The 22,514-nt window shown below is 46.0% G+C and overlaps 1 protein-coding gene across 2 annotated transcripts; it reads right to left on the bottom strand.

Moving 5' to 3' along the window:
- Positions 1-10,243: 10,243 nt before the first annotated feature.
- Positions 10,244-22,193, bottom strand: hdac11 (histone deacetylase 11). 2 transcript variants are annotated; one of them, XR_011103250.1, is made up of 12 exons: positions 21,815-22,193; positions 21,314-21,373; positions 21,079-21,227; positions 19,779-19,879; positions 19,358-19,474; positions 18,696-18,738; positions 17,679-17,755; positions 17,382-17,444; positions 15,018-15,114; positions 13,824-14,002; positions 11,147-12,108; positions 10,244-10,938 (listed from the first exon to the last, which is right to left on the bottom strand). XR_011103250.1 is itself a non-coding variant. In XM_068711862.1 (11 exons), exons 2-11 carry the CDS (start codon positions 21,346-21,348, stop codon positions 11,857-11,859), a joined length of 1,113 nt encoding a protein of 370 aa, XP_068567963.1. In that variant the 5' UTR covers positions 21,349-21,373; positions 21,815-22,193; the 3' UTR covers positions 10,244-11,856. The 2 variants fall into 2 exon arrangements, 1 of the variants encoding a protein (XP_068567963.1); XM_068711862.1 differs by having other exon boundaries at positions 10,244-12,108.
- Positions 22,194-22,514: the final 321 nt, after the last annotated feature.

Here is a 22,514-nt window from a genome sequence, read left to right as displayed (position 1 = left end):
CCGGTGTTACCGCTGCTGACCCGGTGTTAATGCTGCTGACCCGGTGTTACCGCTGCTGACCCGGTGTTAATGCTGCTGACCCGGTGTTACCGCTGCTGACCCGGTGTTAATGCTGCTGACCCGGTGTTACCGCTGCTGACCCGGTGTTAATGCTGCTGACCCGGTGTTAATGCTGCTGACCCGGTGTTACCGCTGCTGACCCGGTGTTAATGCTGCTGACCTGGTGTTAATGCTGCTGACCCGGTGTTACCGCTGCTGACCCGGTGTTAATGCTGCTGACCCGGTGTTAATGCTGCTGACCCGGTGTTAATGCTACTGACCCGGTGTTACCGCTGCTGACCCGGTGTTAATGCTGCTGACCCGGTGTTACCGCTGCTGACCCGGTGTTAATGCTGCTGACCCGGTGTTAATGCTGCTGACCCGGTGTTACCGCTGCTGACCCAGTGTTAATGCTGCTGACCCCTGCCGCAAGTTTTTCATTTCACAGGCTGGAGATGCTGAGACATAAATCTGACGCATATGAGATGTTGCAGCTATTCATGGGAACACTACTCAAACTCAATCAATACAGATTTATTGATACAGCAGCTTTCAAACAAATCTGATGCAATTCAAACAGGAGAAAGATAAAAGAGAAACAAGACGAAGACACTTCTATGCAACAAATTACGTTCAGAGAATCTCTGATTTCATGTAGACATTGGTAAGGTGACCCCACACATGTAGCTTCATGGAAAGGCGTATGAAGATATAATAATAAACAGGGAGGTGGTCACATGATGCAGGCAGTCCAGACTACAAGGCGTGAAATGACACAATGAAAGCAGGAATGGCGTTGTTGTAAACGAGGCCGGTCTTTCCTGTGGGGAGTTCCAACTCTCCAAAAAAATGATGCAAAATAAATATGCATCGTGAGCCGAGCAACACAATCCAACCCATGATGCTTCTGCAGCTCTTCCATAGGGATCCATTACCATCACACGTGGCTTTGTGCTATGAAAGCTCCAGAGGGTCCTGTAAACACTCGGTAGAGACGAGGGGCCTCTTGTGGATAATGCAGGGCCACTCTGATCACACGGAACACCTCCGGCATTCGATGACATGAAGAAGGGTCATTCATTCTGGGAAGAGAGGCTGCTCTCTCCCAGTGAACGGCACCAGATGTAACAGTCGCTTTGAAATAAACAAATATAGACGACAGGAAAGTATACGCTGCATGCTTTTGTATGCTGAACAGTGGGAGAGGTCAGTAGTCATCAGCATGGTGTAAGTCAGCGAGTGAAGACTGGGTAGAGTTAACACACTGTGTGTGTGTGTGTGTGTGTGTGTGTGTGTGTGTGTGTGTGTGTGTGTGTGTGTGTGTGTGTGTGTGTGTGTGTGTGTGTGTGTGTGTGTGTGTGTGTGTGTGTGTGTGTGTGTGGCTCACAGCAGGTCTACACCACGTCTTACAAACAAAACGATGACTTCACTGCAGTATCTTCATGAGAAGAGTAATAAGACAACAATCTACTTCCACTGGAACTCCAAAGCTAAAAGACAGAAATGAGAAACAATCATAAATAAGTGCACCATAAATAAAGGATAAACAAACATGATGATGACATTATGAGTCCTGTATTTCGGCGTTGGTGTGGTGTGTACATATAGATAGGATCTGCTCATCACAGCAGGTCATTGCAGGGAAAACGTGTTGAATCGATGACATTAATCTACGGCCCCGTTCCATTTAGGTGGACCTCGTCCTCGGACCCGTTCACGCTGGCTGTGACACAACAGATAGAAGCGCTTTAACTGGACCCGACTCACCGATACTGAGGAGCACCGTGTCAAATGTTCAGGACTCTCTGCATCACCATGCAGCAATTAGGAGTGAGGAAACCTTTCGTTCACTCTCACTGAGCAGACAGCAGGATGAGTTAGTGAAGCGGTCGTTAGCTGCTCATTAGCATCCTGTCGTACTCGGCTCTGGCTGACTTGCACGTTGTTCACGAGGCCACAGACCTCACTTCAGCTGCATTATTTACCGCGGTGGGTTCTGTCACATTTCTGGCGTAGCGGGTTTTGTTCAGCTCGGTTAAACACGCAGTAAGTGGACAATCCGTCAGGAGGTCTGAAACCACACAAGATGAATTCTAATTTGAATGTTTCCAGCGCTGGAACACGACTGTAAGGAAGGGAAGGAGTGTCACTGTATGCTTTGAGACACTACAACGTTCTACAACGTGACAATTTAGTGAACAAGAATACCTGCAGATTCCATTTGGGTCTGGGAGTCAGCCATGTTTAACATTTTATTACCTCTCAGATTTCGGCAGCGGCTGAGCTTGGAGGTATCCAGGGCAACGCGCTTTATTAAATGAGTTTTTCTCACTGCATGGTTTCAGTGTATAACTACTTCCTGCCTGTACTTACTTAAAGCACAAGCTCTGCAGCTCATATTTCACTCGGTTGGTAGATCACCACAGGTTGCTGCGAAATTACTTCTCACTCACCTTTAACCGAGCTGGACCGCTCACACTTCACCGTATTCAAATTGCTTGAGGACACTTTGCATGTCTGGTTTTCAGAGCTCCAGAGCTGCTCTCCGTCAGCCGACATCTGAAGGTCTCTTGAACCCTCCACGCCTGCTTCGGAGGCCCCAGAATGCTGTTCTAGTGTCAGAATGTTCAGTGGATATGTGGCTTGTGAAGAACCGTTCCAATATTCTGTTCACACCATGGACTGTAGAGAAGAAGTGGACGTGGTCCTCCTGACGTCACCCACTGGTTTGTGGACTGTGATTTTGAAGCGTCGCCATCTTGCTTTTTGGCTGTTGCCATATTGTTTTTTTTTGCAGCCATTGAACAGAAGTGAGCATATTTGTTCTGCCAAAGAGTGACGTAGAGACGCTGTATACAGCTCTGGTAGAGACCTGTCAATCACAGTAAGCCCCGCCCCTAAAGCATCCCCTGCTTCATGGTCTGTTTGACTCTAAATGGAGCATAATGTACTAAATGAACATCATGCTGTATTGAAGAAGACTGTAAACTAGAGATTGAGACCATAAACTCATGTTTACAATGTTTACTGAGGGAATAAATCAAGAGAGAAGTAGAGTCATTTTAGACTAGACTTCTATACAACCAGAGGAGTCTAGTCCACGGAACGTCACTCACTCACTCACTCACTCACTCACACACTCACACACTCACACACACACACACACACACACACACACACACACACACACTTCATCAGTCACACAGCGGGCTCAAAACATAAACACAATCAATCACGGCGCACGGCCTCGTGCAAAATGGTCAGTGAGTGATGAAAGGGGGGGGGGGTTAGCTGAGCCATGTTATGGATTATTAGGAACGACACCAACACTTCGCCGCGTTGGAAGACTTCAGCCTTGTTGATTATTCCCTCAGGTTTACGTCTCACCGAAATCTCAATATACCATACATACAGATCTAAATCTCTCACACACACACACACACACACACACACACACACACACACACACACACACACACACACACACACACACACACACACACACACACACACACACACACACACACACACACACACACACACTTCAGATAAAAGGCCACAGAGCGGCGTCTCATTCGGTCGTAGTCCACTTCCACAAACTGCTGTCAAGTGTTCGAGTGTTCTGGTGACGTGGGAGCAGCTGTCAGACGCGTGGCCGGATAAGAGGAGTCGGGCGCACGCTGTGACAGCCCATTGATGTCGGCGCTGTGGGTCCGCCGCTCCCCGCCGACGGCTCCGTAGTGCATTCTCTCAGGGCAGCTGTGCTGTGAGTGGCAGTGGTCGAGGCTCCCACGGGAGGCCCAGTAGCATGCTGGGAACACAATTTAAACTCCAGGATTTTGACAGTGTGCCAAACTGAACAGCATGTTGTCAGTCTAGAATTTATTTTTTATTTTTAATTACATCGAAATTCAAAGTCAGTGTTTTTTACAGCTGCTCTAAGCAAATGAACATATTGGTACGCTTGAGATGTGTGTGTCATGTGGCAAAAAAAGCCTCTGTCACACTCAAGGTTCCATTTCTTATTTCTCATTTTTAGATTCACGATACGACCGTGGAGAGAATGTGGAATCTCTGAGCGACAAGGTGGAACAGAGAAATTTAAACAGCAATAAGGGAGCGGTCAGTCTGGGCACAGCTGGACTCATTGATGGTGGTCCTGGTGTTGATGGTACCGATGGCGGTGGTCCTGGTGTTGATGGTACCGATGGCAGTGGTCCTGGTGTTGATGGTACCGATGGCAGTGGTCCTGGTGTTGATGGTATAGATGGCGGTGGTCCTGGTGTTGATGGTATGGATGGTGGTGGTCCTGATGTTGATGGTACAGATGGCAGTGGTCCTGATGTTGATGGTATGGATGGCGGTGGTCCTGATGTTGACGGTACCGATAGCGGTGGTCCTGGTGTTGATGGTACCGATGGCAGTGGTCCTGGTGTTGATGGTATGGATGGCGGTGGTCCTGGTGTTGATGGTATGGATGGCGGTGGTCCTGATGTTGATGGTATGGATGGTGGTGGTCCTGATGTTGATGGTATGGATGGTGGTGGTCCTGATGTTGACGGTATGGATGGCAGTGGTCCTGATGTTGACGGTATGGATGGCGGTGGTCCTGATGTTGATGGTTCCGATGGTACTGGTTCTGATACAAATGGTCCTGGACGGTGGTGGTCTTGATGCAAATGATACTGATGGTGTTGGTCCTGTTGTAAATTGGGTCAGAGCAAGTACTCGACATTGTGCCAAATTTTTTTTATGTATTTAGTAGTACAGATGTTCCGTATCATAGCAACCAAGGCGTCTCCTGAGTGGTTCAGTGGGCAGAAGCTCCACGATGTTCACCAGCTGGTGAAGTTGCGGGTCATAAAATGAAACTCTCGGTAGAGCCGGGGGTACCGCAAAGCCAGGTGCTGATTCTTTCTCAATATATGAATATTGATATAAAAACATGCGTTCGTGCTTCTTAAACAGGGGAGGCACCATTTCATTGAACCTTTAGAGCTTCTTAGGTAGAAGGCAGACTTTGGCTCCCCCTAGTGGTAGTGTTGACTGGATAAGACCCACCAACACTGAGAAGAAATGGGTTGAAAGCAACTCACTGACGGCACAATCTGACTGCGATTGTCTCGTTCTTCTACGAACACAAACTTAAAGCATCGGAATGATTCTTATTAGACGTAAAGTCAAAAGGTAGATGCTTTCTTCAAATCAGAGAGTAAATAAAATCCCTTTGTAGTTAAGGCTTTCTGAATTAAACCAGTCTACAGGAGGAGAGTACGAGCACACAGCGGCTCTTATCCTCTATACTGCATGCAGTTGGTTTTGGCATCTAGACGAACCACAACAAGGCTAACAGGACGGCCAGGAAAAACAACCATAAAGGCAGTGTTCCATGAGATCACTGCCTGGCTCTGGAACTCAGATGATGTTTACACCAGTCCGAGCAGAGCGAGTACTGAGAGGCATTGTTTGACTGGAAATAAATTGTAGTCCATCTGTCCTGGGTCTTCCAGCCAGCAGAACCAAAAAAAAGAGAAGAACTGAAGCCGTATAGGATTCAGACACACGACTCCATTGTGAAGCATAGTGAGCACTTTATCTCAACATTGTTTTTTATAACAGTTCACACTGTATGCTGGGTATATGCTAGGCTATCTCTGGAGACTCTTGTGATGGTTCCGGTTTAAGACATTACAGAGACAAGCTGGCTCGACTGGATGGTTGTCAGGTACGACAGCGTGTTGCTGCTACCACGACACAAACATGTCCTGCAGCTTCTCGTTATAATGAGAAACGTTTCACTTCTTAATGAGATCATTTACATGGTTACATAATCTATCATTACTAGATACCACATTATTCAGTTTTTATAGAAAACATAAACACTTTATCTAATTATATCCATGGACTGGTGAGTTTGACGTTTTGCCTGTCACCATCTGACAATTCTTTGGAACAATTAAACAGAAGTGACCATATCTGGACTGAGGAGGAGTGACATGGAAAAGCCGTATACGTCGCTATCACATTAGCCCCGCCCCTAAATCATTCCCTCTTTATGGTCTGTGTGACTCTAAATGGAGCATAATGTACTAAATGAACATCATGCTGTATTGAAGAAGACTGTAAACAAGAGATTGAGACCATAAACTCATGTTTACAATGTTTACTGAGGGAATAAATCAAGAGAGAAGTAGAGTCATTTTAGACTAGACTTCTATACAACCAGAGGAGTCGCCCCCTGCTGGACACTAGAGAGAATGCAGCTTTAAGGCACTTTAGCATTGGCTTCACTCTTCAGATCTGGACAAACGACGAGAAGTTGGTACTGAGAACAACAAGAGGATTTAGAGGATGATGAAGATACAACCATGACAGTCAATCATCTGAATTTAGCTTTTGAAAGGCACAAACAGATTCAAACGTAGGGGAGAGAGAAAGAGCTTCAAATGTGACGCTCTGGCTGGACTTTGTGATTACATGGTGTGTCCTTCAAACTCACTGGCTTAACAGGACACACATTTGATTTTTCTATAGATCGCGGATATGATGGATGAGCTAAACAATGAAACCATAAACATTGCCAAGAACTCATATGTAACTCCTGTCAACTGCCTTCCTGTCTGACGTCTCTTTATTACAAACACAGTGCATAAACAAAACTAATGATGCTGTGATGCCTCTCAAAGCACCTCAAACATCATTCATTGAGGAGTTTTGGCCCAAAGAATCAAAGTCACTTGTATATCATTGAAGTCCAAGAAAAACAATAAGAAAGGCAAGAGAGGAGGTTTCAATTAGCACATCCCATAGATTACATACTGCTCATTCCTGCCAAGCTCTGTATTTTAAACAGTTACATCTTTTATTTGGTCGGTCTATTTAAAAAAAGCCTGCTAACCCCTCCTAAAAAGGCAGTTCATTTCAGTCCCGCTCAGTTTATTTCAGTTTATTTCAGGGTGTTTTAGGGAGAGAAGCAGGAGAAGCCTGGAGAGTTGCATGTAAAGAAGACTTATCTTGAGGAATCCCTGAAGTTAAGGAGGCCCGAGCTGGTCCAAGCTGTAGCGGGACACGATTCTGCTCCCGGGATCAGCACACCTCCACTAAAGAAAGCTCCGTGTATCCAGCCGGTTCACGGATTTGCTGCTCCGATTTAGTTTAGTTTATTTCACTATTTCTTAGTTTTGCGCAACAGTTCCAGAAACTGAAGACTAGCTTCTTTAGTCACTCTCACCCCTCTCTGGTTTCTCCTCCAGGCAGCTTCGGTTCGTTGATTAGATGTCCTCCGGCTCACAGGTGTGTCTCATTTATAGCCTCTCTTTCCCCGCCTTCTTTTCCTGTCAGGTGAGAAAAGGACTACTCCGTGTATTTTACAACACCTCATTAGTTTGGATCATGTCTGGACGGAACTCTGCTATTTGCAAAACTCTAGGAAGATGTTTAAGATGAAGCATTGACCTTAGAAAGGCGACGGTTAAACACTGACCTCCAATAGTCACGGTCAGATATTCAGGCTTTAAGTAAATCAAGTAAAAAAAGGAAAATTAAAGAAAAACAACTAAGATGAACAGTACAGCAATCTCAATGGCAGATTGATGGATGGATGTCATGATATTATTGGTTGAAATTGATTGGTCCTAGATTACGTTCATATTTAGTTCTACAGGAGGAAAAGATGGTTTGATTCTCATATCTAAAAAGTAACCTTGACTTTAAGGTAAATGAAACATCTGCTGTAGTCCTGCTCGTCTCCTCTAACAAGGTAGAATGTGTTGTCTGAATCCTGGAGGATTATCCATCACACTTGCGTTCAACACTCTCCGTGATCTGACAAATCATGCCATGAAGCACGCATTAAGGAAACTTTCAATCCCTGCATGATATAATTGCCCCTTCCGGCTTTAGCGGTGCAGATGTTTTCGATCTCCAAATACCTCCCCGAAGACTTTCGAGAGGCTGCTTCCTCATCCGTCTACAATGATAGGATTGTCCAAATGGAGTAATATCAACCTCAGTACATGCAGTCCCCTGGAAGAGGATTTATGAAATCAGGTTATAGTTGTATACTTCAGAGCTTTCTCTAATGGTCTGTTTATACCGTCAGCTGCTCCGCTTCAGCGGCAGCATCTTAATGTTGTTTGTTGTGGCTCATATCGGTGAGAATGGCGGAGTCGTATCTACTTTGACAGTCGCTATGGCAACGGATACCCAGTTGTTGCCGGCGAGGCGTTTATTGCCTGAACCGACCGTCTCGTTCATGTCAGATGTGGACCTTTCGCTGCCAATCACTTCTACTGAGGTAGAACAACTAAATTACAAACTGGCAGGAAATATGTATCTGCACGTCTCTAATATATAAATGTCGTGGTCTTGTGAGATGCACCAGTATGATTTCACAATAGTGATGTCTTCAAAACTTAAAAAAAGTATATATATACAGTGTATATAGGGGGAGGAGAGTGTCCGGTTTGGGGAGCTCAGAATTGCTCTTTGCAGATGATGTGGTTCTATTCAGAACGTGACCTTCAGAACGCACTGGGGCGGTTTGCAGCAGAGTGTGAAGCGGTCGGGATGAGAGTCAGTACCTCTGAGTCTGAGGCCTTGGTTCTCTACCCGGAAAACAGTGGACCGCACCCTTTGGGTTGGGAGTGAGTTACTGCCCCGAGCTCGGGAGTTCAAGTATCGCGGGGTCTTGTTCACAAGTGACGGTGAAATGTGAGTGTGAGATGGACATTGTTACCACCAGACTCCTCTTCACTTCCCCGTAGCACGTCCAGGTACAGGAACCAAACGATCGGCCCGCTCCAAAGGGGGCACCTGCTCCAAAGGGGCACCTGATCCAAAGGGGCACCTGCTCCAAAGGGCTATGAGCGACACATTTATTTAACCTATTTTCATGTCGCTAAAGCTCAGTGAAGCAGGCCTAACTGTGTCTATAATTATAGAGATGTGTCGTTCTCTTTGGGGCATACCGAACACATTTACACACAGGCCACTAATCTGCATTAAATAAGCAATCACAGAGCTCATAATATTTGTCCCTAATCAATTTGCCTTCCCTCATATTTCCCACTCATTTATATTCGTCTCTCACGTTCTATGAAAATAGAAGTCTCACTTTGTGTATCAGCAAGGCTTTAGCCAGGGAAGTAAATAAAACCCTTTTTACTTTTACTTCAGCAACACGGATCAATAACGTCTCTCATCTGATCTCAGCATGTGCTATAATGTGCCTTAAAGCTCCTCTGAACGCTGCCTCTTTATGAATCCACACACCGCCGGCACCGACAGGCAAAGTGCTACCTGTAGTTGAGGATCGGCTGGCTCTGTAATCCTGCCTGTATTGGCGTCTGAGGAGGGGGGAGTCTATAAATAGCTCGATATGTTAAAGAGACGGTCTGCCTCTGAAGGGAGGAGAGGCGTGATCTCTCTCCGCTGGGCTGGAAGTCTGGAGACAACTTTAGAAAAACGAGTTATATTTCTGTCTCAGTGAAGAGACCCGACACTGGCCTGAGGTATACCTTCAGCTCATCTTTATCCCCATACTGTGTCTGAAGAACACTGCATGTTGCTGTGATGTTACTGTCTTAAGACATCTCATTCATCATCACCACCAGTGTCTGGACCTCAGGGGGATTAGGCCTCATCTGACCTCGGCATCCCTACCCCTCGGTTCCCCTGTTTCAGGATGGAGTCCAATCGCCAAAGACTTTGCACTCTTCAGATTTCATGTATAATAAATTATTGTTGAATTCTAATGAAGCCTCTCCTGATTGAACTGCGATTGACAGGTTGACGTATACGGCGTCTTTACATCACTCCTCCGCATTCTAAATACAGTAACTTCTGTTAAAAACACGGCAACGGCAGTAATCCAAGATGGCGACAGCAAAATCACGGAGCACAAGGCTTCAAAAACGAGTATATTCACACGTTGCTGGAAAACGCATGAAAAATGAGGAGTAATCATGAACCGTTGTACGAGGACAGAATACAGTATATAGTATATATAAACAAGCTGAAACTGGAGGCATCAGACTCTGAATGACTTCACTTAGATGTGTTCTTACTGGTTGTGGGATCATGACATCATAGAGGGCAGGAAGTCAGAGAAAGTCTACAGAGCAGCAGCCTTCAGAGGTACCAGACCTTCAGCCCGGCAGTACAACAAACTCAAAGAAACAGGAAAAAGAGGCCAAACAGACACTTTGTGGTCATCATGGATTTATTCAACGTCAGTACGGATGCATAGAAGTAGCCGTCGATGTCAGAACAAACACACCTTGACAGAAGGACGGTACAGTGAGCTGTGATCCGGTGTTAAGGGCTGGCCTCACACACAATAAGTGATATATTCAGAGTCCTAATTAAAAGAGGTAGACACTTTACAGCCGCATTCAAAAGCAGCGCGGCAGATCAAAGGCTTTAGCTAATTAGCACCGACACCTAATGTAGCCCCCCCCCCCCCTCACAGTTTCATTATGAACGTGTCCAACCAGCAGAAGATCTTCAAAGAAGGTCCTTTAATCCTTTGAGTGACACTCCTGCTCTTAAACTTCTGCTAAACCAGAGCGCTGGAAGATAATGTGTTAGAAAATACAAACTCACTCCAGCGGAAAACCGGCCGCCACAAGACGGAGACCAGAGGACGTCACTATTAAAACGCTCACCGCGACGTCGACGCCTCTTCTAACCGTTCCCACGCCGCTCGGCACTCGGCAGCTTGGTCAGCGGCCCTCGGCGTCCTCGGCACGCACCGAGAGACTTCAAGAGGTGCCGCCAGATCCTACGCACTGGCCCTTTAAGAGACTTTTCTGTAAGTTGACCGGCAACAGTTGTGTTTCTCGTCATTGTCCCGTTGCTGCGTTTCATGGACGTATCTGTAGCTAGTTAGCTAGTTAGCTATGTAGGAGAGGATGTGATGACTATTATTACACAATGACCAAAACCACAGAAACAACAACCAGCACCAGAACACTCATTTAATTAACAGTAAAAACAAAGGCAGCATCAATACCTTAGTTCATTTAAAAGAGTAAAACATTTAGGTTGAAACTAAAACTAAAAGTTAGTGTTTTAAAGACGTGTTTTGCCTCAGCGCTGTACTGACCGGCACTAGCAGAGCGTCGTGTTTCAGAGAGGAGATGAACTCCAGGTACCGGCCGCCTCTTTATCCACCGAACACGTTCAGCGTTTGGACTTTGTTCTGGAGACTGGAGCGCTCAGAGTCACACGTTGTCAGGTTTTCAAACGTGTTCACGCTGAAGAGACAGAACGCTTTCAGATAAAAAACACATCATCACACCAGACACCCTTCAGAGATTGAGTGGATTTAAGCAGGGAAAGTCATTAGCTGAACTGATGAATGAAACCCTGTTAACTCTTATGATCACAATATCATCTAGAGGGAAAACACCAATTTACACTTGAATAATAAAACTAAACGGCAGTGAGGAATGAAGACGTGATGTTCTGGTAGATTTACATCAGATCAGTTGTCATGTGGAATCATGTCGCGTGTCACAGAATAACTAACTGTAAGAACGTCAAACCTCTTCACCACTTCACGGACGAGTGATCCATCGCATCTTTCACAAATTATATTATTACATTTCCTGAGAGGACAGAACACCATTAAACATAAAACCAGCTGATGAGCATTGGTGTGGCAGACGAGAACGTGTGAACTTGACTGTGATCAGCAGAGCCGTTGTTCCAGGAGGATCTTTAGTCTTTGACGGGTTTATTCCCTTTGAGCGCCGCTCAATATGAAGCTACCGTTGAGAGGCGGCGAACGGCACAGCTGTGGGCGACGGCGTCTCAGACGGCCGTGAATTTCGATCCAACGGATCCGGAGCCGAACGTCATGCTGGTCACCAGCGACGATGACGACGATGAGCCCTCCCCCTCCAGGGCCTCGGCTCCAATCAGGCCCTGATGGTGTAAGTTGAGGATGGAGTCGGCGATGATGCGGGCGGTTTTCTTCTGGTACCCCCCAGACGTCACCATGAGGATGGGGAGGCCCCGCCTCCGGGCGGCCCTGAACACGATCTCGTCTCTCTTCACGATGCCCTGGCAGAGAGGGACGAGAAGAGAGCCGGGCTGTCAGTGCCGGGCCTTGGGTGGTACAGTTGGGTCCAATGTATATATATTTGCATGGTTCTAACAAAGTGACTGCACATTTGGGGTGAAGGCATTGGTCAGGGTTAGGTAGTCGCAGTAGAGGAATATCGTCTCGCCTGCTGATTGAAGGGAACCGGGTCAGCCTCGACGTCAGCAACAACTTCAGCCCAAACTCACTCACGGTGGGCCGACCTCTACCAGCTAGTCTCAAAAAGTCGCTCCACCTAGTGGTCAAATCTGGTTTACCGGTCCTGCGTTCGGCTCAATATCAAGTCGTTATTAAAACGTTTGCACCGGAACCGACCCTGTTGAAGAGCACCGGTAACCCGAGGAGACAGAGGAGGTTCACGCGTCTCAGCGCTCCACAGAGCAGCTAACCTCTCAGGAAGGAAACACATCCTGGTTTGTCGAGGGACTTAAAGTGGGAACAGATTGTGTCCAAAACCTCATTGAATAGGGAGCAATTTGTAGCACAGTGACGAATTGAGAACATTATTCAGCGCGACAGAAACACGTGTTCAAGCACAACTTTAACTAACAGCTACTTAACTGCACCAAGAGGTTTTTGTTTAAATCAATTTCAGGCCGTATACCAGCCCAAAAGCCAAAATTAGCTCTGCAACACACATCAGCACACCATCCCCACTAACTCATTCTGCAGATCCGCCTTATTTGCTCCAATTATTCTCTGGAATTTGCGGGATCACTGGCGGGATATATATCTGCACACGGGAAATAATAAATCCACATTTGGCTCATGCGATGGATCCGCTCCCGGTGCGCTTTCAGATTTCCTGACAAATCGGCTGCACAGAGCGCCGACCCGACCCGACACGACACGGCCGAGCCTGCCGCTCCACATCCAGACGATTCTCCTGCAGATGAAGGGCTGTGCAGTCGACAGTTCAGCCCCTTCACATCTGGATGCATCGACATCGAAATGCAACCAAATTAATACAAATCACAAAAATGAATAGTTGTGTCAGGAATGACTTTGGGGGATTTTTGCAGTATATTTGCCTAATATTGACAGTCGTTGTCGCTCTCATCACTGCCAGTGTAGCCACTGCTAGAGTTGATGGTTGATTTCAGAAAGAGGGAAAGCAACGAAAGTTTAAAGCTGAAATACAGAAGATTCGCTTCACTTATTTTGGATTTCCGACCAGCCGAGCGACTTTTTCCAGCAGCTGGGCTAACGTGAGCTACGGTGAACTACGCATCAGTCCATGTAGAGCAGGTGAGCGGATTATTGTATGACACAGGTCAGACTGAAGTCTGTTGTCGGGAGATTGAAGCAACCTGTTTTGCACTCAATAACGATACCGGTTATTTACTGTTGAAGCCCTTTTGATTAAAAGTGTCTCCTCTGATGTCGTCTCAGGAGGCGGGACGTTGTGCAGCTGTTTGCTGTGTGTAACACTGCAGGACACATCTGACATTCTGTTGTTGACTAGCGACAGACGGGAGCTCCGCGGCTCTAAATGAAGTCATTATTTGGAGTTATTTACTTTGCCATTCAAGTAACTCGCCGTTTACTCGATCCGTTTCAACTCCTAAAGTTGCGTTCTCTGATTTGGAGCCTAACATGGGTTAGTTAGTAGTTCTAGTGGTAATACGTTGCTGCTCCACTCTAACATTCTGGGTGACGTGTACCGGTGCAGCACCTGTGGCGATATGCAGAGTCCTCCGAGGGGGTCCCCGTCCAAGATGTCCGTCCCCGCGTTGTAGACGATGATGTCGGGCCGGACCTCGTTCAGCGCCCCGTCGGTGTGGAGCTCTACTTTCTGGAGGTACTCGGAGTCCTCGGTGCCCCAGTCCAGCTCCACCTTCCTCTTTATGGCTCCTGGAGACACGGAGGAGCGGAGACATTAACGAACCCTCGTGGGTCTCATGCATCAGGCACAGTAAAGGCTCACAAAGAGAAGTTCCACTAGGTGGATTCTTATGTAGTGTTCAGGTAGGTAATTAAGAGTGTTTCTCTATCTATAGAACGGCCAGCTGTGTAAATCTGAAGCGACGCTTCACTTAATGAATATGTGCATTTCCAATAATTAACGGCAAAATGATGAAAAAGGGTAATTAGGAGACCAAATGTTTCAAAATTCAAACGGGATTAAGCTGCAGGAAAGTGCAACGCAATAGCATGTGAAAGATTTCTGGGTAATTTTTCCACTTGAAAGAGGAAAAAAAAAAAAAAAGTGTCCAAAAAGTAGAAGCTTTGGTCTTTGAAAGCACCAGGAAAGAACTGTGTTGGAGCAAAAATATGAAGGAGAATGGAGTTATTTTTTTATCTTAAACAAGCCAGGATGTACATGTTATGTGACTTTATTAAGGCGTAGAGATGATAATACAATTCAATTAGTTGCAGAGCGGCAGATAGCCGACGGTCAGAGGAGGATGTTCTTAACCGTGACGTTTGGTTCTGAGGATCGGGAGGAATCGTAACGGGCGGTTGCTGTCGGATCAGCTTTAATGCGTTGACAGATTAGCGTAAAAGTCGTGATTATAGCGTCGCGAGGACTCCTGCGTGACAGACTTCCTGCTAAGTGCTAACAGAGCTAGAGGACAAGTACAATGTGTCTGAGTGACATCTAGGGACCGGAGGAGGAGGAGGCCCAGAATGGAAAACACACGTTTATCCATCAGTCTAGATCGTGTCGGTGTGAGATATCTGCCTTCTCTCTGAATGTATGAGAACAAGATGGCTTTCGGCTTGTAGCGCTCAAAGCCGTGTCCCTTTATAGTGAGGTGGCAGAAATCTGTTCTCGGCCACTCACACCAAACATCTATAAAACCAAACCAAATTTCTAGGAATACAAAAGGTTACTCTTTAGGAACACAGAGGTGCGGTCACTCACTTTTGGCGAACCCATCCCCAGGATATATGGAGCGGTTATACACATCCATGATGTAAACTCGCCTGTCGTCCAAGAAATCACGCTCGTGTCCGTTTCCCTGCAACAGGAGCGGAAACACAAAGCTCAAACATCTGACCTCGCAGGTGACATTACTAAATACTGCCACTGTGAAGGATTGGACAATTAATTCAAAAGTATTCCAAACACACATTCCTACACTCTAGCAGACCTAAGTTGGATTAATCCGTTTCTTTTTCCATTGCTGCTGAAATGTACCTAAAAGCACAACAACGAATCTAAACCTGTAGGCGTCAGACCACAACAGTGTGGGATCAGTTCATCAGGTCAGCATCATCTTCGTTGAAGAAACTGAGGTTCTTGATGTGTTCTGAAGGCCTCCTTCTTCACTGTGTATTGGGTGCAATCCTGACCAAGCGGCAAAGTGAAGCCAATGGGTTAAGAGCCTTAAAGCTGCATTCTCTCTAGTGTCCACCAGGGGGCGACTCCTCTGGTTGTATAGAAGTCTAGTCTAAAATGACTCTACTTCTCTCTTGATTTATTCCCTCAGTAAACATTGTAAACATGAGTTTATGGTCTCAGTCTCTAGTTTACAGTCTTCTTCAACACAGCATGCAGACAGCTGAACCACAGTATAGAGTCAAAGCAAGACACCAGGATGTCTCTGGTCCATATAAAGGGTTAGACCACTGTTGTGTTGGTTTGAGTGCACTGCATGGATGAACCAACACATTCACACCACACTGACGGCTCGTACCGGCTTACTTGAGACAAGGACTAAATCAACACGCTGTGCTCTGCTCCACCTCTAAAAGACCTGAGATCATAAATCAGCTCTTATGCTGCCTGAAGTCTTATTAGTCTTATCCTCTTCCTCACATACTGTACAGTGAACGATTGCCGTTTCACCGCCATTTGTTAGTGTCAGCTAAAAGCCTTCAATGCTGCCTTCAAACAGGCCTCTACCAAGGTCTAACACATGTAGGCTGTTAAATGTTAGAGCCATCCATCACTACTTAACAAAAGAAAATAAAAAAGGTCAGGAGGACCGGAGCATACCCCAAATAAATGAACATTTTCTTCTTCATCAAAGAATAACAGAAAGGATGTTTGTTGACCAACGAGTGATGATCAGCAGCGACGGTTTCTTCTAGATTCTACACATATAGAACATTGATGTCAATGCAAGGCAATGAAGGTAAAGTGTTATTTCACTGCAAGCCTCCAAAAGACAGCTTCAGTGCTTTTGAGCATGGATTCTCCAGGTATTTGGTGTTTTCATGATGCTGGAGGACATAAATGAACACAAGCTTATTTCTTCTGATATCTACCACCCATGAAACCATGCTCTGGGTGCCTCACCTCTCTCTCTGAACACACTGCTCACCACAGACAGACACAGACATGTCTTCACAGCAGGGATCCAGCCTAGCTCGTCACAAATTGAACCAAAAATTGATCATTATTGTTTTGTTGCCGACTGGGTAAAAAAAAGCAACACAGCCGTCTCGGCCATCCTCTCAATTCACATGAGGGCAAGAGAACTGTGAGCGTTATGCCTCTGGGCTGTAATTAGGATTTTACTGTACATCCTCAATATTTCCCTGGTTCTGAACTATCTGCTGAGAGGAGCACTTCAGGCCCATCTCCATGCAGATCTGCTCTTTACTCTTCATGAATTATTCACTCTGTATTGATCCCCTGCTTGTGTCAATAGGTAAAGGTGCATCATTACCACTGAGTCAGAGCCCAGTACAGCTGTATACCTGGAATACAGACAATGACCTCGAGGAAACCTGAGACTTCATCAGTGGGTGAGTGTGACGGAATTTACAAAATGGGTGATGTGCTTATTTTGTACAACAGCTCAGATTTCTTTTGATCAAGAATTTTGTTTTTTTGTGAAAGGTTTTAATTTACTTCAGGAGCTTCTTTTGGCTTTGCTGGATTAAAACAAAACCTGAATTATCATTGGTTCAACAGGGAATTTATAAAGACATATTTCCTTAATTAAAGTCAATGGGAGACAGTCACATTGGTCAATAAGACTGTGTCCAACTATAAACGCACCGAATGATGATACATTGAGATGGAGCTAGAGGTCATAGCGAACCATGAATTAAACAGTAAAAGTGGTTCTGCAAACACATCCCAGTGTAAACAAGCACAGCTGACATTACTGCAGTGATGGTCCAACATTACCAGAAGCTGTCCGGAGATCTTTTCACACACATTCCACTGAATATGACAGTAAGGGCCAATTTGGCCCGTGGGGAGCCTCATTGCTTGGCGTTGTGGTAACGGGGGGGGGGGGGGGGTCAGAGAGAGGCGACGGTATCGGCTCACCTGATGGGCATCCAGATCGATGATGGTAGCCCTGGAGATGCCTTCCACTCTCTGGAACAGAAACTGAAAGACAGACGGGAAAATGTCTGCTTTCTCTCTGAAGAGGACACACCCACAGGTTGGATTCTTTCAGAGGGATTCCAGAGTGAAACCCACACTGTAGATATTAAACTACATATTCTACTGAATGCATCTTTTTCATTCGTAAGAGGAAGACTAGTTTCAACAGTATCGTGGTCTCACTTTAATCAAATAAGACCTCTAACGGATGTGCCGGTGTTTGAGTGAACGCCGTACCTTGATGGCCAGAGTGATGTCGGCGTAGGCGCAAAAGCCCCCCCCTCTGTCTCCGGAGCAGTGGTGGAAGCCTCCTCCTGGGAAACAGGGAATCCACCGGCTCAGTGTCGGGACCATTAGACGAGCCGAGCGGGTCAGCGCACGCCTAAAAGGAGTCTATTATTCCAAAACGGACGTAATTGGTCCCGGGGCTGTTTATTGAGGCTTATGAAAATTGCCGGCGTTCCCCTGTGGTACGACAACGAGTGTATTCACAGCGGAACCCGAGCGCTCAAACGCGACTGAAATGCTTGAAGAGCGGTTCAGAGCAGGACTGTGAAGAGACGTTTTTAACACTGGGATGATGATGAGAAGCACTCATTCAGGTTAAGAGTCATCCTCCCCTCTGCCCCGCGACGCTCGTCTTCATTAACCCAGAGGAAGGAGAAGAATGTGAATAAAGGCCAGGGAGGTGACGGGTGAAGTGTGATTACCATTCACTGGCCTCCATGAACACACTCAACCTCCACCTCCTCGTAGTGCTGAGGCACACACACACACACACACACACACACACACACACACACACACACACACACACACACACACACACACTATGCAGATGTCAGACACATTTGAATAGCCTTTATATATCTTTAGAGTTTATTGGTGCAGAACTATCCCCCCCCCCCCCCCCCCCCCCCTTCATCAACAGAAGGTGCAAAGAAGCTGAGTAAGCAGGAGGTGCAAAGTAAAAGTCTGATGCAGCTTTTCTTTTTGTCCCCCTTGCTTGGCTCAAATAATAAAAGGATGACCCTCCTCCTACTCCATCAACCCGGCAGCCTCTGACGGGAGGAGGTGTGTTGGACCTGTTCTCAAAGGTCAGTGACGGAGAGAGATCTGGACGGAGGAGGTCGCAGCTCTGCGTCAAGACTTTTAAACTCCAAGTTGGAGGATAGAAACGTACTCTGACAGTAACGTCTTTGAGTCAAACGTGAACCGGTTGAGTCCAGTTCATCTGTACAGAAACTCACTCACCTACGTTTACAGCCCATCCTCGGTCCACAGCCAGTTTCGCTGCCTGTGGAAGACGAAATAAAAACATCAAATTGAATCCTATAAAACTGTTTTGACATCAAGCCTTGCTGTTGAAGCTTCACCACACAAAGCTTGAAGGTGATGTAGAGTCTCTGAAGGTTGACTGAACAAGGTGACCGTCTCTACGACTACATGTCCTCTCTACATACGAGTGGATTCGGTCTCAATGCTAACAGCTAACGGAGCTACCGTACTCACGCTGCTGTACGCCGGTACGCGGCTTCATTTTGTTTTTGGCGAGATTGCATGAAGATGTCTTATAGATATGCGTCTCATACGAATGCCTTCATTCATTAACGCTGGTTTCTTTGTGTGCTTTACAAGAGTATGATGAGATATTGAGTTATAGTTCTTCTTAATAATTAAGAAATGATAAGCTGCAGCCTTCAAAATCTGTATTTAAGTGTAAATGATCTCATGTTATGATGCTGTTTGTGTGTTTTGTGAGGACTCTACTGGATCACGCCTTTATTGGGCAGCGGTTCGCTACAGAACATCATCTCTATGTGTTCCTATGAGGCCCATTAAAAAGGAAGACGGGCCACAAACCGTTAATATCACCAGCTAGAGACAGGAGGAGAGCCAGGCTCTCAGAAACCTACCATGATGGTTCCTCCAGTCTGCGTCCGCAAAGGCCTCAGCACCTTCCGCTGCACCAGGAAATTAGGCAGAAACATCAGAGGAGGGATTTCTGTGATCGTTGCCACCGCCAGAGACCACTGAGAAAGAACAGCGTTAGACACGGTCCATGGACAGACCTGGTGTCTGAGCCGAGACGCTGTCCATCGTCAGGAAAACAAAAGCACAGAAAAGCACAGGAAGCCCACCGGGGTTTGGATATAAAGAGGTGTACAGGAGCCGACTAAAGGAGCCTCGACTCTCACATGAACACAGGACAGAACAGGAGAACGCTAGTTCACAGGACAGGACAGGACAGGCCCGTCTCTCCAGTCCTCCAAGATACGAGACGCGTACAACCACACCACGGTGCTTCTGCACCATGAGAGGAGGAAACAAAGCTACCTTCAGTCTGTTGAGGTAGCGTTTGGTGTGGACCACCAGCAGATCCTCTTCGGTCGCTTCACGAGCTTCCACGATGTTCCCGTCGGTGACCAGCTGCTCCTCTGAGACAAAAAGGTTCGATTAGGAGTCAAATAGATGGAGCAGGAGGTCCGACTGTCCTCAATGTGACCTCTGAGCACTTTAGAGTTAACGACATTCTGAGCAAATCTGAATCAAAACCTGCAGCTGAAGTCAGTCATTCACTCATTTTGACTTTACTATAATAGTCTTTATATTTTTCTGTACTTATTGAACCAACATGATCATTTATTAATCTATTTACTTCTCTCTCTCTCTCCTCTCTCATCCCTCAGGTCACAGTGTTTAACATATGAATATATAAACACACCTACATGTACAATACTGCCACAAACTAAACTTTGGATGCATATTCAAATCGTGTTAATGTCTGTATACTTTGTCGCTCGTTCTTTCTTTCTCATATATAACCTGTACGTCACAATGACAATCTTATTTCCATTACATAGTCGTTCCACCAGGGGGCACTGGAACGTACAACTGCTTAAATCCTTAAAAAATACATTTAAAAAAACATAAATGAGCCAATATATCATATATACATAGATATATACATATATATATATATATATATATATATATCTATGTATATATATGTATATATATATATATATATATATATATATATATACACATATATATACATACATACATACACACACACACACACACATATGTTGTATCAATGTGGCGAAGGCAGATTAAGAGTTTTGATAACGGTGTTTCATGTACTTTGGTAAAAAAAAAATTGCAATATATTGATAATGGAGATAATGGTGCAATAACCTAACGACTCCACTGCAGTGGATGCTGTTGTTAGACGCTACAGCCCCTGACTCTGAATGGATCAGTCTGCTCATGACAATCTATTGAATCTATGTTTTCTGGAGCGTCTCTGGTCTCATCTTGACGGTAACGTTTTTGATGAAGTCGTGCCGGTTACCACGGTGACAGTGACTGTGCCTCATCTACACCAGAGATAGACTCTCTCTCTCTCTCTCTCTCTCTCTCTCTCTCTCTCTCTCTCTCTCTCTCTCTCTCTCTCTCTCTCTCTCTCTCTCATCATCTGCACTCGATTGCTCTGCCTCTCCCCTTCTCAAGCAGCTACATCTCACCCTCCGCTTTGTTCTCCACCTCTTCTGGTTCACTCAGAGTGATTCACATATGTGTGCATCAGCCTGGGGGTGGAGGGGGGGGGGGGCTCTGTCTCTCGTTTCCTTACCTTTCAAAAAGTGGATGACTTTCCCCCACTTCCCCGCATCAAAGGGGTGGAGCTTCTCCAGGCCCATGAAGGTGATGTTGTAGTCTGGGTGGTACACGATGGGCAGACATGTTCGAGGGATGCTGGCGTACAGTTCGGTGTGGTGGGAGCTGAAAACACATAAATACATTAAAATAAAAGCACCGCTGCATTACATTCTTATTAATGAAGCATTCTTGAGTGTCACGCTGCTCACCTCCCCGTCCCGTCACTATCTGCTGTGTGAGCCATGCTCTTCAGGCATCGCTCCTTTCATCTGCAGGGGAAAGTAATGAGATTACAAAACGGACCATGACATTTATTCAACTACTGTAAATATTAACCGCTTACAGCTCTCATTCATAATTCCGTTCAAAAACAAGACTTAAATTCAGCAGCTAGTTTTGTATAAACTGCATTATATCAACGTCACTGCGCAAGAATCAGGGACAGAAAACTATTATGAATCAAGAGGGCAAGAGTTCTCCGCGCATGCGCAGTAGTACGTGTAGGTTTTCACAGACGCAACTGCACAAGGAAGCGCGTGAACCGAGAAAACAAACACACACACACACACACACACACACACACACACACACACACACACACACACAGTCTCCTAACGTGTGTGTTATGATAAAAAGATAAACGCGTCACCACGGTTAACGTATAACCCGGTGAGGAACTGTGTTTCAGAGGACAGAAACTAGCGTCTCACCCGTCTCTGTGTCTCCGAGCAGCCGCAGGAGATGACTGTGATGAATGGAGACGGTCGGTGTTTGTCCTCCCGACAGGCTGAAAGCTCGGCTTGTTCTGTCCTTATCAAGCTAGCAGAGAGGAAACGGGGTTTTGTTCTCTTTCTCTACTGTTTTCACGTTCTCTCTCTCTCCGCTGCTACGTAGGAGACGTACGTAGAATGCGCGCGAGCTCCGTCCCTTCACGCCGCTGCCGCACACGCGCATTTAAAGCAGAATTCTGCGGTCGAAAAAGTCACCTCCTAACGTCTGTCCCTAGTCACTTTTCCTTGAAGGAGGAGAATTCACGAGGAGTTAGGAAGAGACAACCGTGGGTGTTTAGAGAGTCCAAAGTCACTGTCACTAAACTACGTAGTTATGACGCGGCGGCGGATGTCACTGACGTAGATCTGCCGATGAAACTACAACGAAGAAGGACTACAAAAAGCGCAACTAACACATGAACCTGTTAAAGCTGCCTGAAGCACGCAGCCTTCATACAACGCTCCTTAGGCTTCACTCGAGGTGTGAAGGAGAGAACCCGGAGCTCCTTCCTTCCTGCTCACTTATTTAAACGGATGTTTAAATAAAGATGGCAGCCTTCTCATATATAATGAAAATGTCCTGATTATGATAGCAATTTTGAACTTTTGACGTGTTGTCATAACTTCATTTTAACATGAA

This window comes from Cebidichthys violaceus, unplaced genomic scaffold, assembly GCF_023349555.1.
Source record: "Cebidichthys violaceus isolate CVI_PGR_0920_01 unplaced genomic scaffold, fCebVio1.0.p SCAF_17, whole genome shotgun sequence".
Classification (NCBI taxonomy): Eukaryota; Metazoa; Chordata; class Actinopteri; order Perciformes; family Stichaeidae; genus Cebidichthys; species Cebidichthys violaceus.
This window is presented reverse-complemented; position numbering and strand designations above follow the sequence as displayed.

Excerpts from the sequence above, each read along its gene's own strand:
- hdac11 (XM_068711862.1), bottom strand. The coding sequence starts at position 21,348 with ATGGCTCACACAGCAGATAGTGACGGGACGGGGAG. Across the intron at positions 17,445-17,678 it reads ACATCACTCTGGCCATCAAG|TTTCTGTTCCAGAGAGTGGA; the intron begins GTACGGCGTTCA and ends TCTGTCTTTCAG. Across the intron at positions 14,003-15,017 it reads TGGGGATGGGTTCGCCAAAA|GAGCCATAAAGAGGAAGGTG; the intron begins GTGAGTGACCGC and ends CCGTGTCTCCAG.